This window comes from Festucalex cinctus, chromosome 12 (assembly GCF_051991245.1).
Source record: "Festucalex cinctus isolate MCC-2025b chromosome 12, RoL_Fcin_1.0, whole genome shotgun sequence".
Lineage (NCBI taxonomy): Eukaryota > Metazoa > Chordata > Actinopteri > Syngnathiformes > Syngnathidae > Festucalex > Festucalex cinctus.
This window is the reverse complement of record NC_135422.1, coordinates 12,657,250-12,672,160: the sequence shown is the minus strand read 5'-3', so window position 1 is coordinate 12,672,160 and position 14,911 is coordinate 12,657,250. Positions and strand designations below refer to the sequence as shown.

General features: G+C 39.5%; 1 protein-coding gene and 1 long non-coding RNA gene across 3 annotated transcripts in view; one reads left to right on the top strand and one right to left on the bottom strand.

The window, feature by feature from the left end:
* The window catches only part of LOC144031996 (uncharacterized), a 45,210-nt gene that overhangs the window by 12,983 nt on the left and 17,316 nt on the right, over nucleotides 1-14,911 (top strand). The window lies entirely within an intron of this gene.
* On the bottom strand, nucleotides 193-14,208 carry bmp4 (bone morphogenetic protein 4). Its single transcript, XM_077539576.1, has 4 exons — nucleotides 13,948-14,208; nucleotides 8,481-8,603; nucleotides 6,745-7,115; nucleotides 193-1,205 (listed from the first exon to the last, which is right to left on the bottom strand). Exons 3-4 carry the CDS (start codon nucleotides 7,106-7,108, stop codon nucleotides 355-357), a joined length of 1,215 nt encoding a protein of 404 aa, XP_077395702.1. The 5' UTR covers nucleotides 7,109-7,115; nucleotides 8,481-8,603; nucleotides 13,948-14,208; the 3' UTR covers nucleotides 193-354.

Here is a 14,911-nt window from a genome sequence, read left to right as displayed (position 1 = left end):
TTTAGGAAAAAAATGCACATGATGGTGAAAACAATAAATATTACCAGTAAATAAACTCCTTTGATTCTTTTTTTTCATCTTTACTATTTTATCAATAAAAAACGTATACAATCTAATGTACATGATGAAAAGTTGTACAGCTTTTTTTTCAATGTTAAAATAAGGACTCAATTTATTTTTTAATATGTCGATATAAATATATATATATTTTGTCAAAATATATGATCATATTATCAAAGAAACAAAAAAAGTGAGACAAACGTACACCTCAACGTAAAAGTTATAAATAAGCGTCCACGTGAATTTTTTTTGTAGCGATTTGTTTTGTCCAAGTTAGCCGGGTTAGCTTGCGCTTTAGCGGCAGCCGCAGCCCTCCACCACCATTTCCTGGTAGTTTTTCAGCACCACCTTGTCGTTTTCATCCAAGTAGAGCATGGAGATGGCGCTGAGCTCGGTGGGCACGCAGCAGGCTTTGGGAATGTTGTTGTTCACAGAGTTCACTAGTGTCTGAACAATGGCGTGGTTGGTGGAGTTGAGGTGGTCCGCCAGCGGGAAGGGACACTCCCCGTGGCAATAGTAGGCCTGGTAGCCAGGGGGCGCCACTATCCAGTCATTCCAGCCCACGTCGCTGAAGTCGACGTAGAGCGCGTGGCGCCGGCAGTTGCGGTTGCGCTTCCGTCCCCGCGGCTTGGGGCTGCGCTTGGTCCGCTTGGTCAACGGGTGACCTTTGCCGTCGTGGCCGAACGTCACCAAGAGGGGGCGCAGCTGCTCCCAGTCCTCGCCGGGCTCCCGGTGGAGCGAGCGGCTGACGCGGACGTGCTCCCCCCTGTGGCGCGGCGTCTCGTCTAGGTGCAGGACCTCGACGGCCAGTCCGTGGTTGGGGCGGCGCTCGCGAGTCCAGCGCAAAACGGCGGGGCTGACGTCGAAGCTCTCCCAGCGCGACGTGTTGTGCCGCACCAGCCGCGTGTCCAGGAGCTGCGTAATGAGCTGGCCGGGCCGCGGCGCCTTCAGCACCTCGTACACGTTGATCCGATGGAGGCCCGTCTTGTCGTCGTCGCCGCCGACCGCTTCGGCTATCTGATGTCGGTAGATGCGCAGTTCAGCCGAGGAGAGCAGCTCGTCCTCGGGAATGCTGCTGAGGTTGAACAGGAAACGAAAGGGCGTGGCCTCACCGTCATCCAACTCGTGCACTCTCTCCATGTGCTCTGAAAGGGAACAAGATGAAAGTTGTTAGGAATTTAAAGTCGACTCCCGCTATTCGCATGTGTTAGGGACTAGGAGTGACGTTATAAAGATATTGCGATAAATCGTGATACTTTGTCTCCTGATAGATTATCGATACGTCTATGCAAGTATCGCGATATTTGTAATTAATATTCAGCCACTATAATGGCTCCATTGTTCATTACTTATTGAGCAATTACTTGGCGGGCCACTAAGGGGAGCGATTCATAAGAGCGGCGGGTAAATGTATGGAAGTCTTCAGGCGAAGAAGACTCATGAGCTTACTTTTACTTGTGTTCATCTATCCAGCAACTGACTCAGTTTTGCATACGTTTCTATGAAAAATTTGTATTTATATCTTCAATTTTAACATTTAAAAAACAATCAATTTCTGGAAAATAGTAAGATACAAAAAATTTGGCTTGTAAAAATCTGTTTTCTTAAGAATGTATGGGAAAATGAGATATTAAAATAATCGATTCATGTTTTTTTAATCGATATCAGGCTCAAAGGAAAATCGATTCAATATCACTACGCCTTTTTAATGTTTTATTTTGTAGACAGGGTTTAATATAGTTACAGTACAGTGCTGTTGTTTCTCTATGTCTACTTGTCTTTGCATGGTAGTAGTAATACATTTGTACAATACGTGATAGTAATCGTGGATGCACTATATTTGCAGATTTCAAAATGGATCGTTGGGCTTTCGGTAATAGTGACCCGGGTAGTCCATATAGCACCCTGGCCCAGCGGGAATTCACCACAATTTGTCGATTACTCACTCTAGGCCTGAATCTATAGGCAGTTATGAACATTTTTTCAGTTACAACAGTTCATAGTTAGCATTAACTCCAATCCTCTCTGTGTTTTGTACATTGAAAAGTTATTGACAGCTGCCAAACAAGAAATAGCACTCGCACAAACATAAAGCACTTGACAATGTGAATGTTCCAAAATAAGCTTTGATAATGTTCCACTCCACACCTCTAGGTGGCAACAATGCACATTATAAGTGGTTGACAACTAACAAAGAAGAAGTAACGATCGTATTCCGTCAGTTTTTAAAATTTCCAAGTGCATGTAGGCTAATGACTCAAATCCCGTTCATTTCAAAGGAGAAACTTGATTAAAAATGCAAACAAACTTTGTTATGAGCTTGCTCACCGAAATGAATTCAACTTGCAAGCCAAGCTAACAACTGTGTAGGCTACTTCTTTTCCCAAAGTAACTCGTGGACTCGTTTGCCTTTCTCTGGGCACTTTGCTGAAACACGCATCCCGAAGAGGGTGGTGATTAACGTACCACAGCTACAGTATAAACACAGTGGAGGCTCCCTGTTCCGCGCTCACTCTGCACATTTCTGGCGAGATCGCCGTTGTTGAGGTGGGGGGTGGGGAAGGAATGTTGTGTCTACTATTTTCCTGCGCAATCCACGCCTGTTATTTCGCACCCAGAACCTAATCTTACCCAGGTGGTTCTGATTATTAAAACTCGCTGTGGTTCTGATTAGCTCTGCACTGCTGGTTGTTCGCTTGAAATGTATTTGTCAGTGTATTATTATTATTATTATTTATTTATTTTAAATCAGCTGAGTCGGATGTTCCCGGAGAATGAAGTGGATGGATGAAATGAAAAATCGCACAATGAAGGAGACCTGAAAGTGAGCACTCCCAATCAAATAAACTCCAAGCATGTTATGAACATAGTTTAGAGCCTTAAAATAAATAAATAAATAAATAAATAAATAAATAAATTCTTAGACTGTGTAGTATAAACTCTTCTGACATGCATTACATTACATGTACATATATTTTCACCTGATATCCATTGAATTTCAAATTCAATTTCCGCTAAATATTATATATACCTGATTATTTTCTATAGCTAAAGTTTACCTGCCTTATTTTGGTAGAAGTTAGCATATTTTCTCAGGGAGATTTGCATACTTTTTACTATCTTTTTATTAGGGGTGTTAAAAAAAAATCGATTCGGCGATATATCGCGATACTACATCGCGCGATTCTCGAATCGATTCAATAATAGGCAAAATCGATTTTTTTATTTTTTTATTTTTTATTTTTTTATTTTTTTTTTTAGGATTCACACCTTAAGCATGGAAGAATGTTATATGAACGGAACATTAAGCCTTAATATTTTATTTTAATGCTGTTTAAACATGAAACAGATTACAACCTCTATAAGACTGAAATTTCAGATAAATAAATAATACATTTTCATATAAATCTTACACTCTACAAGCTTACTGATTAGTATTTTCTAAATTTGAATGAAAAAAAATCGCAACAATCGACTTATAAATCCGTATCGGGATTAATCGGTATCGAATCGAATCGTGACCTGTGAATCGTGATACGAATCGAATCGTCAGGTACGAGGCAATTCACACCCCTACTTTTTATACTTACACAGTATCTCAAAAAGTGAGTAAACCCGGCATATTTCTATCACACTAACGAGTCACATGACACTGGTGAGGGAAAACTTAAAAACGACTAACTGCTCAATTTGGACATTTTCACTTTTGTTGCCAGGGGTTTTGCTATAAACGGCTATATTTTGAGTTATTTTGATAGACCAATAAATTTTCACAGTTATATAAGCTATACACTACTTTTCATTGCGTCAAAGTGTCATCTCTTCAGCGTTGTCCCATGAAAACGTATAATTAAATATCTGCAGAACTGTGAGAGGTGTTCTCACTTTTGTATGTGCAGTACACGTTTATGTTTCTAAGATCAACACACTTGTTTCCCCTTTGGATCATTCGTTCCTTGACCCTTAAGGATTTACCCGACTGGTTTAAAGCTTTCCAACCACAGTTTACCTCCAGCAGCTCAGTCAACCACGAGTGCCTTCAACATTAATCGAAAGCCGCCCGCCTTGGTCACCGCAACTACGTCCCGTCCCCTGCGTCGCACGGGCCTCTGAAGCACTTTTTTCCATCCCTCTGCTCTCGGGCACCCACATTGTTAGCAGTGGCTGTCTTTATTTAGAACGCGGCAGAGTAGCATTAAAGATAATTGCATGTTGAGGAAGGTCCTTTTTTTTTTCTAGAGGGAAAAAAAAAAAAAAAAGTCCATCGCCACATAAACTGGAGAGTTGCAGTCCAGTTTTCCGAGTTGCTCCCTGCAGGATGCGGTTAGACGTAGACGTCGGTAATATGAAGGTAGGCTTTTTGCTAAAGCTGTTAACCAAACCGTTTAGTCCAATGAGGTTCTTGAGTTTTTCAAGCAGGTTTTCGCAGCTCATCTGGCAGCGTTTGGTGACTTTCACATTCAAATCTGGGTGAATGCCAGGTAGGGGGTTAATCTTTTGCGCATATTTTAGGCGGCACTCAAGCATACTTTCGGCAAACTGTCTTACTTTCTGGACCAGATTCATTTTGAGAATTTTCTTTTTTTTCCCATTCAGCCACTGTATTATACCTTTCATTTACAAATTTATTCCTAAAATACTTAGCTTTTTTTTTTTTTTTTATCTGAGCATCAAAACAAAGGCAAACAAATCTTGTTAATGGGTAGTGAACAGAAAGTAGCTGAAAGTTTGTTTTGTGAGATTAAAAAGAATACATCGCAACATTTGGAGATACTAAAATGATTTTACAACAAGTCAGGGAATGTTTGGTGACTTTTAAGTTCAACTTTGAATGAATGTTATTTTCCTCCACATATTTTAGGTGGCACCCGTTTATACCTTGAACAAACTGTAGTATAGACTTATATGTACCATTATTCATGACTCGTTATCGCCATAAGGCACCTTTGAGATTTAACCAAAAAAAAGGTCTTTTCTTTTTTTCTTTTTTTCTTTTTTTTCTTGCCCACACAAAAATTGGTCAAGCTCCTACACTCTTTTTCAATGAATTACCAAGGCAATGAAGTTACACAAATCAAAATAAGTGAGCTTGCGACAGGGTTGACAATCACAGTGTGGACATATCTGGCTAATGTTAGCATTTAATGAACACACGGTGGACCTTCACTTAAAAAACGAGGCACTGTTTCAGCCTCCACTGCAGAATGACACTAAATGTCATTAAATGTCAGTAAAAAGATAAGAGGGTTTCTTAAAATGACAGTTCCCCCATAATGACAGGGTGGACAGCAACTCCAGGGACACGTGCAAAATGTTCTGTATGTTTATTAAAATAGAATTACTGATCAAGATTACTTGTTTTTTATCAAATAACTTTGTGTGCACATTAAAACCATGTTTAACAATTTAGCAGAGCAGTGTGTGGAAAAAGCCAAACTAACCTACATTCGATAAAAAAGAATTGTATAAAAAGAAGAAAACACATCTTAAGAAACTTATCTTTATACTGGTATGCATGCAAACGTTTAGCCACTTATGATAAGACCTCAGAGTTTCATACTCTACTACATTCTCATGATGACTCAGTAATCCTGATAAGGACACCAAATGCACTTTATAGTCATATTGACTCTGTTACATTTATTAAAACAAAATGAGATCTTTAAAGCAGACCAAACCTTGAGGTAAAGACAACAAATGGAACAAAAAATGGTGTCTTTACACCAAAAATGTACAAAATAACTTTTTGGTTTGAAAAAGTGAGGGAAAAAATGCTAAATTTGGATATACTTTTTAAAAAATAAAGTAATGGATCACAAAACACCGGTGATATACATTTAAGATGAGGCCGAGCCCATCTCCTTTTAAGATGGAATGCTGATCTTTCTGGGCGTGGTTTTGCCATTAAAAAAACGGATAATATGAAGATGATATGGATTTTCCTGAAGATTTTAACCAAGCACTTTATTCTAGGACCTTGTTTTGAGATTTTCTAGCACATTTTTGTAGCTTGTCAGGCATTGTTTGATGATTACATCCTGAAAGATCTTTGCTTATAGTGAGACAGGTGGAGCCCTCATCCTCCAATTGTTTATTTATTTATTTATTTATTTATTTATTTATTTTTACTGCTACAGCGCTAGCCAACTCTGAGGAAATCCCAACTCCCTACTACACAGTAAATTCTGTAGAGTATATTTGACTCTAGAGTGGGACTAAATCGACTCAGTTTTAGAGTAATATTTATACTTGGAAGAGATTAAAATAAAGAATAAAAAAAAAAAAAAAGTCACTCAAGTGTTGAGGAACAAACTCACAACCTTCATCTTGGATGACTGCCACACTGCCACCTGAGCTATGCCCCTCCTACTGTTTGCTTATATCCAAGATGAGACCAAAAATATTTTTGCTTTTGGAGTTCTGAAGACTCCAGCTTACACAAGCAATATAAAAACACGCAGCAGGAGATGCGTGGCTCAAGGAGTAGATGGGGTGTCTCCCAAGCTGAAGGTCGTGGGTTCGTTCCTCAACCCTGGAGTGAGTTTTATTTTAGTTATTTTTCTTCAATTCTTTATTTTACCCTCTTCCGTGTAATTATTACTCCAAAACAGAGTTTATTTGGCCCGATTCTAAATAGAGTCAAATTTACTCTCCAGAATTAACACATTCCACAACCATCCTTACCCTCATGGTGGAAGCCCCTCACAGTGTTGGCTCGGCTTGCCGACCTTTCCGGGTACTCGAAGGCGATTCCGTCGCCGGCCCCGGACTCCTCTCCCTCGCCGGACTGCAGCCGATACAGGTCCAGCAGGTATCGCGGCACGGCGGCGGCCGAGCGGCTGGGCCGGGGCCGCCTCTTGAGGCCGAACATGTGCAGCAGGGTGGCCTCAAAGTCCCGCAGCATTTCATGGCTCTGAGCGTCCGAACGACCCTGCAGGCCCGGCACTTTCTTTTTTCCTTCTTCAGGTATCAGACTGGCATGGTTGCTCTCTCCCAGCAGGACTTGGCATATGAAAAGGACCATCAGCATTCGATTACCAGGAATCATGATGTCTCTGGCGGGACACAGGTTAGAAGATTAGAAATCGAACTTTGACCCGCCCAGGACTTCATAAACGCCCACTTAATTGGCTTGAATGATCCAGTCTGGCTTGTTTACAGTAAAGAAGACCCTCTCATATCACTTGCATTTTATCTTTGTGACATACTTCATATGTAAGCTCAAATCTAATTTTAGATGGGATTTTTTTCATATTTTTTTTGGAATGGGATACTTCTACCAAAGGTTGGGTTAATTATTTGGCTCAGCAGTTTTGGTTGAAGATTGGTATTGGGCGGGCTGAAGAGTAGTGTTAATTTTATCAACCATTTTTTTAAATTTAGTCTCAGTTCAGTCAACCTCATCCCGTTTTTATTTAGTCAACTTTTAAGTCAAGCATTTTAGTCTTCATTTTAGCCCAAAGAATACATACTGTAATAATATTTGTCTAGTTTTAGTCAGGGCGGCACGGTAGTCGAGTGGTTAGCACGTCCGCTTCCCAGTTCTGAGGTCTCCGGTTCGAGTCCAGGCTCGGACCTTCCTGGGTGGAGTTTGCATGTTCTCCCCGTGCCCGCGTGGGTCTTCTCCGGGTACTCCGGTCTCCTCCCACATTCCAAAGACATGCATGGCAGGTTAATTGGGCGCTCCGAATTGTCCTGAGGTGTGCGTGTGAGTGTGGATGGTTGTTCGTCTCTGTGTGCCCTGCGATTGGTTGGCAACCAGTCCAGGGTGTCCCCCGCCTACTGCCCAGAGCCAGCTGAGATAGGCGCCAGCAGCCCCCGCGACTCTTGTGAGGAATAAGCGGTCAAGAAAATGGATGGATGGATGGATAGTTTTAGTCAACAAAAACGTTAGTATAATTTTAGTCAGGACATTCATTTTATCCTTTTACAAAGAAAATTTCCATCTGATCTAAAACTATTTCACATGAAATTAATTTAATTTCCTCTCACATTTTTGTTGAAAAACAACTTCAACACACAATTTCAGTATATCAACAAGTGGTGACTATGGCTCCATGCTACGAGTTAGTAAATTAGCCAGCCTTAGTTAGTGGTCAGGTTAACGTAATTGTTGGAATATTATAGCTTTTAGAGCCACAAATTTTTTCCCAAATTTTTTGTTATAAAATCATAGCATTTTTATGTCGTCTTTGTTCATGAACTAAAATGTCCATAGATTTTAGTCTAGTCTGAGTTAAGTGGATGACATTTTTGTCATCCACTTAATTCTGGATGGTTTGTCAGGACCGGATTTCACGTCTTGAACTTTAGACAAATGAAGGACCAATTTTTAACTTCTTGCCACTAGCCAAACTAAAAATAGATTCATGCACATTTTAAATGGGTGACTTTAACAAAGGCACATGGCACTTGCTTACCGAGAGAAAATAAAGCATGGGAAAACAGTCCATGTTTGTTGGGAGCAGGCAGCGGACGCGTTCTTCCAGGAAATGTTAGGTGGCGTTGGGCGGCTGCAGGAGAACGTAGGAGTGAGCCTGTTCCTGGAAGAGACAGACGCACAAAGAACTTGTAAACTTAATTACAGCACATAATTGCAGACATTTATCACATTTTTTTGAATGTCCTTGTGCATCTGTTAAATAATCAGAGGTGGTAAATAGTAAAAACCCTGCCACAGTTTGGCTTTTGCCCCAGGTGCTATAGCGCCATGGTTGCTCGGGTATCTGCTAGGGAGCTAGCTAGCTAGCACAAAGAGCTCTAAAGCCAAACTGTGGCAGTTTTTTTTTTTTTTTTTTTTTTTTAAACTTTACTTGGTTTGCCACCTCTGGTTAAATTCCAAAGAACAAGAATAAAAAGTAACTTTTGCTTTTTCCAGTGAGGGGTCGCCAGTGAGTCAAAGGTAAAACTTTCTACTTTGTACCAGGTTGATATGCAGTCATTGTTACAATTGCTAATGATCAGAAATACATAAAAACTGAGTCGTCTAGGTGTAAATCTTAAAAGCACAAAATTAAAATGATCCTGCTTCGTCTGTTCTTGTTCATAAAGCTAATGACTAATTAAAATGAAAAACTGCCAAAATAAAAATGCAAACAATTCACGTTTGTACTAGCCTTGTGAATCTTAATGGTCCAGTTTAAGGCCCAAATCAAACAGCTGACTGTGAAATGCAGAGATAAAACCATCCTGTTTATACGAGGCTGTGGGCAAGTGCCCATTCTGGCACCAATTCAACATAATAATACAAATTTTTGGTCAAAATTAGATTCACATGAGCACATTCAACCTTATTATCCCTTCCAGACCAGGCACAGAATCCACCAATCAGTACGGTTTGGTTGACTTTATTTTCATTTCATTTTAATCATCTATATTTATGAAGTATACCAAAGCAACTGATCCATTCTGTATTGAAGTGGTACGATACCTCAATGCTAGGCTCATTAGTAGTGACGCAGAGAATTTACATATCTACAAAACATTACACCATCCGCTTTTCCCCCAAACAAGTCACTTCTTTTGACATCATTTCGCACTGCTATGATCCCTTGCTGTTTGAAAACTTAGCGTAGCAAAGCTTGGGCATCATCTACAAATCAAACATGAATCTCCAGGGTGTGAAATTAATCAAAAGCATGACACGTCTAGGAGCAGGCCTCTCTGAGAGAAAAATTGAAAACAAATCTGCTGTGGTATTAATAGACTTGTCAAGTGAGGCAACGCGCGTGAAACTATGTCGTAAGGTGGAATACTGGTTTTGATTTACCGTCTGGCACAGAGGAGAAAAGCAGTGTTGGGTGTGTTTCTCGTTTTTTTTTTTTCTTTTTTTTTTTCGTTTTTTTTTTAAAATGTATTTTATTTTGGTGGGGGGGGTAATTAAATGCACCACTGTTGAATCACAATCGTAAAATAGTTTATTAAGGTTACAGTCACGAGTGACGTTAGTGTTTGGTCACCATTTTAGATGCTGAAGCCAAATACATGGATAAAAAGAATATATTTGTATGAACCAGGGATGCAAATTTGACTACATTTTTTTTAATACATGTTGTTGGTCTTTACTTGCACAAAGCTAATAATAGTAGTAAATAAATGCGTAAAATCGGATTATTTTGTGTGCGAAACCTAAAAACGCAAAGATACAACAATCACTTTTTATATATTTTTTTTCTTTTTCTGTTCTTGCACAAAGGTGTCAGCCAAAACCAAACAGTTTGCAGGAAAGTGAATGATTATTTGATTGTTTTAAAATGTATTGAAAAAATAGATGGCATGAAATAGCTCAATATTTTCAACATTTTGATTTACAGTAACATCACACACAGTGACAATCCACTTATTTTAATCATCATCATCATCATCATCATCATCATAAAATGTAACCGTTATTTATTGCCTTACCTTTATCCAGGTAAGGCAATTGAGATGTCGACCTGGCTGCAGACAATTTTATGTAAAATCCAGTAGGTTCTTTGGTTTTCTAATAATTTCAGATTTGTAATTTTGTGAATGAAAATTAAGTACTCACAAAATGTTCACAAAAAGTCCCTTTGCTGATGTTGTCTTTTTTTGGACAACACACGAAATTAGTCGAAACAGCACCTCTGCTGGTAGCAGCAAAGCAGTGCATACCATTTTTTCCCTGAACTTTTATTACTAGTTCAACGGTATAGCCAATGAATATCAAGTTTAGCTGAAACATAAAGAAAAAACAATTTTCTTTGTCTTTCAGATGTTAATCGAGTTATATTTTCAGTTTATTACCAGCTTTATTTGGCAGGAACACTTTTATGTAAAACTTTTTGTTTTACAGAAGTTGCTTTCTGAGCCAAACACAGCAGTTGTCTGTTACTATAAAGAATAGACGTTGAGACCACATCAACAAGAGTGAACGACATTTTGCTTTAAGACACCACAAATTGATGGAATCGTGTAATGGAATCTTTTTCATATAATTTCACATTTGTCTATTGAAATGTTTTCCCCACACTTTTAGAATCTCCAAATGTTCTAAACTACGGTTTCATGCAAAAGAATGCTACTGAGTCGCTCAAGATCACAGCCCACATTACATTCTTTTTTTTTATTTTTATTTTTTTTTGGGACATCAAACCTGCTGAGATTGATCAACCAAGTCACGTCATCGCTGAAATTCTTTTCGAATATCGTTTATTGTACTCTTGCATGTACAGTGTCAAGTTGACTTACAAGCGTCCCAATTTACGAGCGTTTTGTCTAATGACTGTCACTTAGCAGATTAATTATTATTTTTATGCTTCTTGTTGTGAGTCAAAATTTTATTTTACAAGCTGGCTTCAGTGAAAGTGGAAAAAAAGGAGCCAGAAAGTCACTAATGCACTTTCACTTGCACTTTGAACAATAGAGTGAAACATAGAAAGCAAAATAAGAATATACATAAACAGCTAAAAACTTAAGATCTGGTCTAAGTGGCAATGTGCCTGATGTCACTCACTAGGCCACGCCCACATTACAGGGACACAGCTCTGGTACAGAGTTGATATCGTAATTTTCTTTACATTCTTGTGTTTTTATAATGTTACAGTTTTTCAATAAAAACATTGTGGGGTTGTTTTTTGGAGGGGGGAGCTGGAATTTCAATTCATTTCAATGGAGGATATCAATTTGATATGATCAATTCAGTTAACAAGCTTGCTCACGGAATGAAACAAACTTGTCAATTAAGGTTCCACTGTACATTCAAGGATACTTTTTTGTTTTTTTTTCATTTGTGTTTGACCCGCCATCGACCCTCGGCTTGCTCAGTCATGACACTAAATCCTGTGTGTGTGTTGGTGTTGCATACACACGCATGCACTGGCGGGAAATCGGCAGCCATTGCATGTTTGTGAGAACAGAGCGAGCGAGGACGGTTCGGAACATGATCAGCTCTATTACCCATGGGGTGGGAGGTGTGTGTGTGTGTGTATGTGGGAATAACGTGTGTGCGTGCATCAGTGACAACAAACGTTCATTGTACAGGGCGAGAGAGAGAGAGAGAGAGAGAGAGAGAGATGGGGGCCTCTCCCATCATTACAGTGAATTGAAAACAGCGACCATAAGAACATCTTGTAACCGTAACAAAGTGATGATGAAAGACCATTAGGTGCTTGGCTTCTATGCCATTTTATGACTTATGTGTTACCGAGTATTGTTATTTTTATGCCGTCAGCACACATGGCCCAGCTGCGGACATTTTGCGGCGACAAACCCAAGAGCAGGCCGCAATTAGGAGTCTCTCTCACTAAAGCAGAGATAATGCGTTTCTTGAGGAATTTGACTTTGGTGGGGCAAGCTGACCAATTGCTTAGCCTCTGATTTTTATCATTGCAGTTGTCCCTAATTGGTTTACAGTCACGGGAGCAGAAGTGGGTTGGGATAGGGCCGCAAATATTAACTACTTCTAGTACGGTAGTTGCACTGATGTCACTTTGGTTTTGTTGTTGTTCTGTTTCAGTAGTAATTGGACATCAAAGGGAAACTTCAAAGCCATTACAAGAAAGTCAAACATTGTTTGCTTTGATGTTGTTTATTGTTTTAGCTTTCAGATATCAGCAGCTAACGAGTAAAATATGGCCGACTGATTTTTAAAAATCACAAAATGTTCCATCTTCATGTTTTTTTGGCTTACGTTGCTAGTGAACCTTTGAAAAAAAAAAATCAAATGGACTCTGCTAGCCTTTCTGGGGCCATTTTAGTTTTCACAAATTCCTCTGAGGGCCGTATAGAATTTGTGAAAAAAATTCCAGCCCTGCTCTAAAACCAAACTATAAGCTGAATTGCATAGGTTGCAGAGCCAAAAAGATACAAATGTATCTAAAAGCAATGCATTGTAATAATTCTAAAGTAGAACAAAAATAATTAAACACTTGTTGGTGCTTGTTTTGAATTTCAGTACATATTGTATATAGGTATACAGGTGTATGTTTATAAAACCCAAGCTCCTCAAATTAGACAATATAATTAGAAAGTTTAAAAAAATAGAAAATAATATAACACATGCGCTAACATTTCAAAAATTATATAAATAAACAAACTAAATAACCCCGAAAAAAATATAAGCAAGACTGAGAAAAAACATGTTAAAATATATTTCTGAAATAATCGTAGTACATTTAGAAAAAAATAAATAAACAAATAAAAATACTGCCAGATCCCGGGAAAGAAAATTACACTTTCATACTCTTAAATTTAGAAGGAAAAAAAGATTTATATATGACTAAATAATATACTCCTTTTTTCCCCGTTTGTTCTAGACACAAATACTCAAAATGAAAATAAATTATAGACAGAAACAAGTAGTCCTTATTTCACATTTCTGCCCCTACCCACTATTATATAACAAAAATGCACAGGTTTAACCAACCCATGCTGGTTGTTAGTGCAACTTGCTTACACGTCATCATGTGTGTCTGTCAATGAATGTGTGCGTGTGTGTCCTTTGTCCTCACTCCACTCAATTGAGACATTTTACACACAGTCGCACACTCCACGATTCGTAAATGCATCCACACTTGGTGACGTAGAAGAAGAATTTAACAACCCTCATATGTTGCTCACAAAGAACAGATGTTGCACAACAGCTTCGCAATGTGCGCGACTTATGTGAACAATTAATGACGTTTCGCTGTCATTCGGACATCAATCCATGCGTAAAAAATGCCACTGATTAGTTTGTTAGTCATTTCAAATGGCAGATAACGTCACACTCAAATGTTGTCATATGAAACATTCACTTTGCATCACCAACTCCAAAGTTAAATTGGGCGTTTTCACTCATTTAGAAACACTCAAAGCAACAGGTTGGTTCGGTCCGTGAACGCCTCACCGTGGAGGACGCGTCAGCGTACAAGTAGCGAGACTCACCATCAGTAAGAGGTCCAGGTCCAAACAAGCAAGTATCAAGATTGACGCGATGCAGTCATAAAGTCCAGGAATGGTCAACAAGGGTATAAAAACTGCGCCTTAAAGTGAAATCGCGCGTCTTCGCAGCTCATTAAATCCCTTCCAAGGTGTCCGAGGGGCTCCGAGCGGGTCAGCCGGCGCGGCTCCTCGGCCGAAGGGAGGGATGGATGCGGGGTGGGACGGGAAAAAGAGAGTACGAGGCGGTGCGCAGGAGGGACGTGTCCGAAATGAGCCAGCATCCGAAGCCCCGTGCACTTTTTATGGATCCGCCCAATTTCAACCTTCCTGCCCACCTCTCCTCCTCCTCGTCCTCTCGCTTCTTCCATGCGACCCCCACCTCCTCCCTCATCTGTCTCAGACACCTTGAATAACCCCCCACCACCACCATCATCGCGACACACCCTTGCCCCTCCCCTAAAAGCGCACTAGTTTTTTTTTTGTTCTCATGTTAATTGTCCAAAACATAATTGTATTTAATGATCAACTATGTAAATTTTTTGGGGGTAAATATTTTATCTTTATAGCTGAATGTCCAGCACTCCATTTAATTGTCCATCTAACAACCTTTCTTCCATCCTTCAATTATCCAATAATATTCTGTCCATCCTTGCATGTAAATTATCATTCATCCAACAATCTCATTCAACAATATTTACTGTTAGCTATTCTGTCTGTCCGTCCATGCATCCAAAAATCATCCAGTCTGTCCGTTCATCCATTTGTTCAACCAACAGTCTGTCATCCATCCATCCATGTATCCTGTCATCCATTCATCCCCTCATATGTCATCCAGCAATCTGTTCATTCAACAATGTGTACAGTACATCCGGCGATCCAACTATTTGTTTCTGTCTATCTGTCCTTGCGTCCAATCTGTCTGTCCATCCAGTCTCCTGTCCATCCAATAGTCTGTCATCTATTCACA

Excerpts from the sequence above, each read along its gene's own strand:
- bmp4 (XM_077539576.1), bottom strand. The coding sequence starts at position 7,108 with ATGATTCCTGGTAATCGAATGCTGATGGTCCTTTTCATATGCCAAGTC. Across the intron at positions 1,206-6,744 it reads GAGGGGCTTCCACCATGAGG|AGCACATGGAGAGAGTGCAC; the intron begins GTAAGGATGGTT and ends GTTCCCTTTCAG.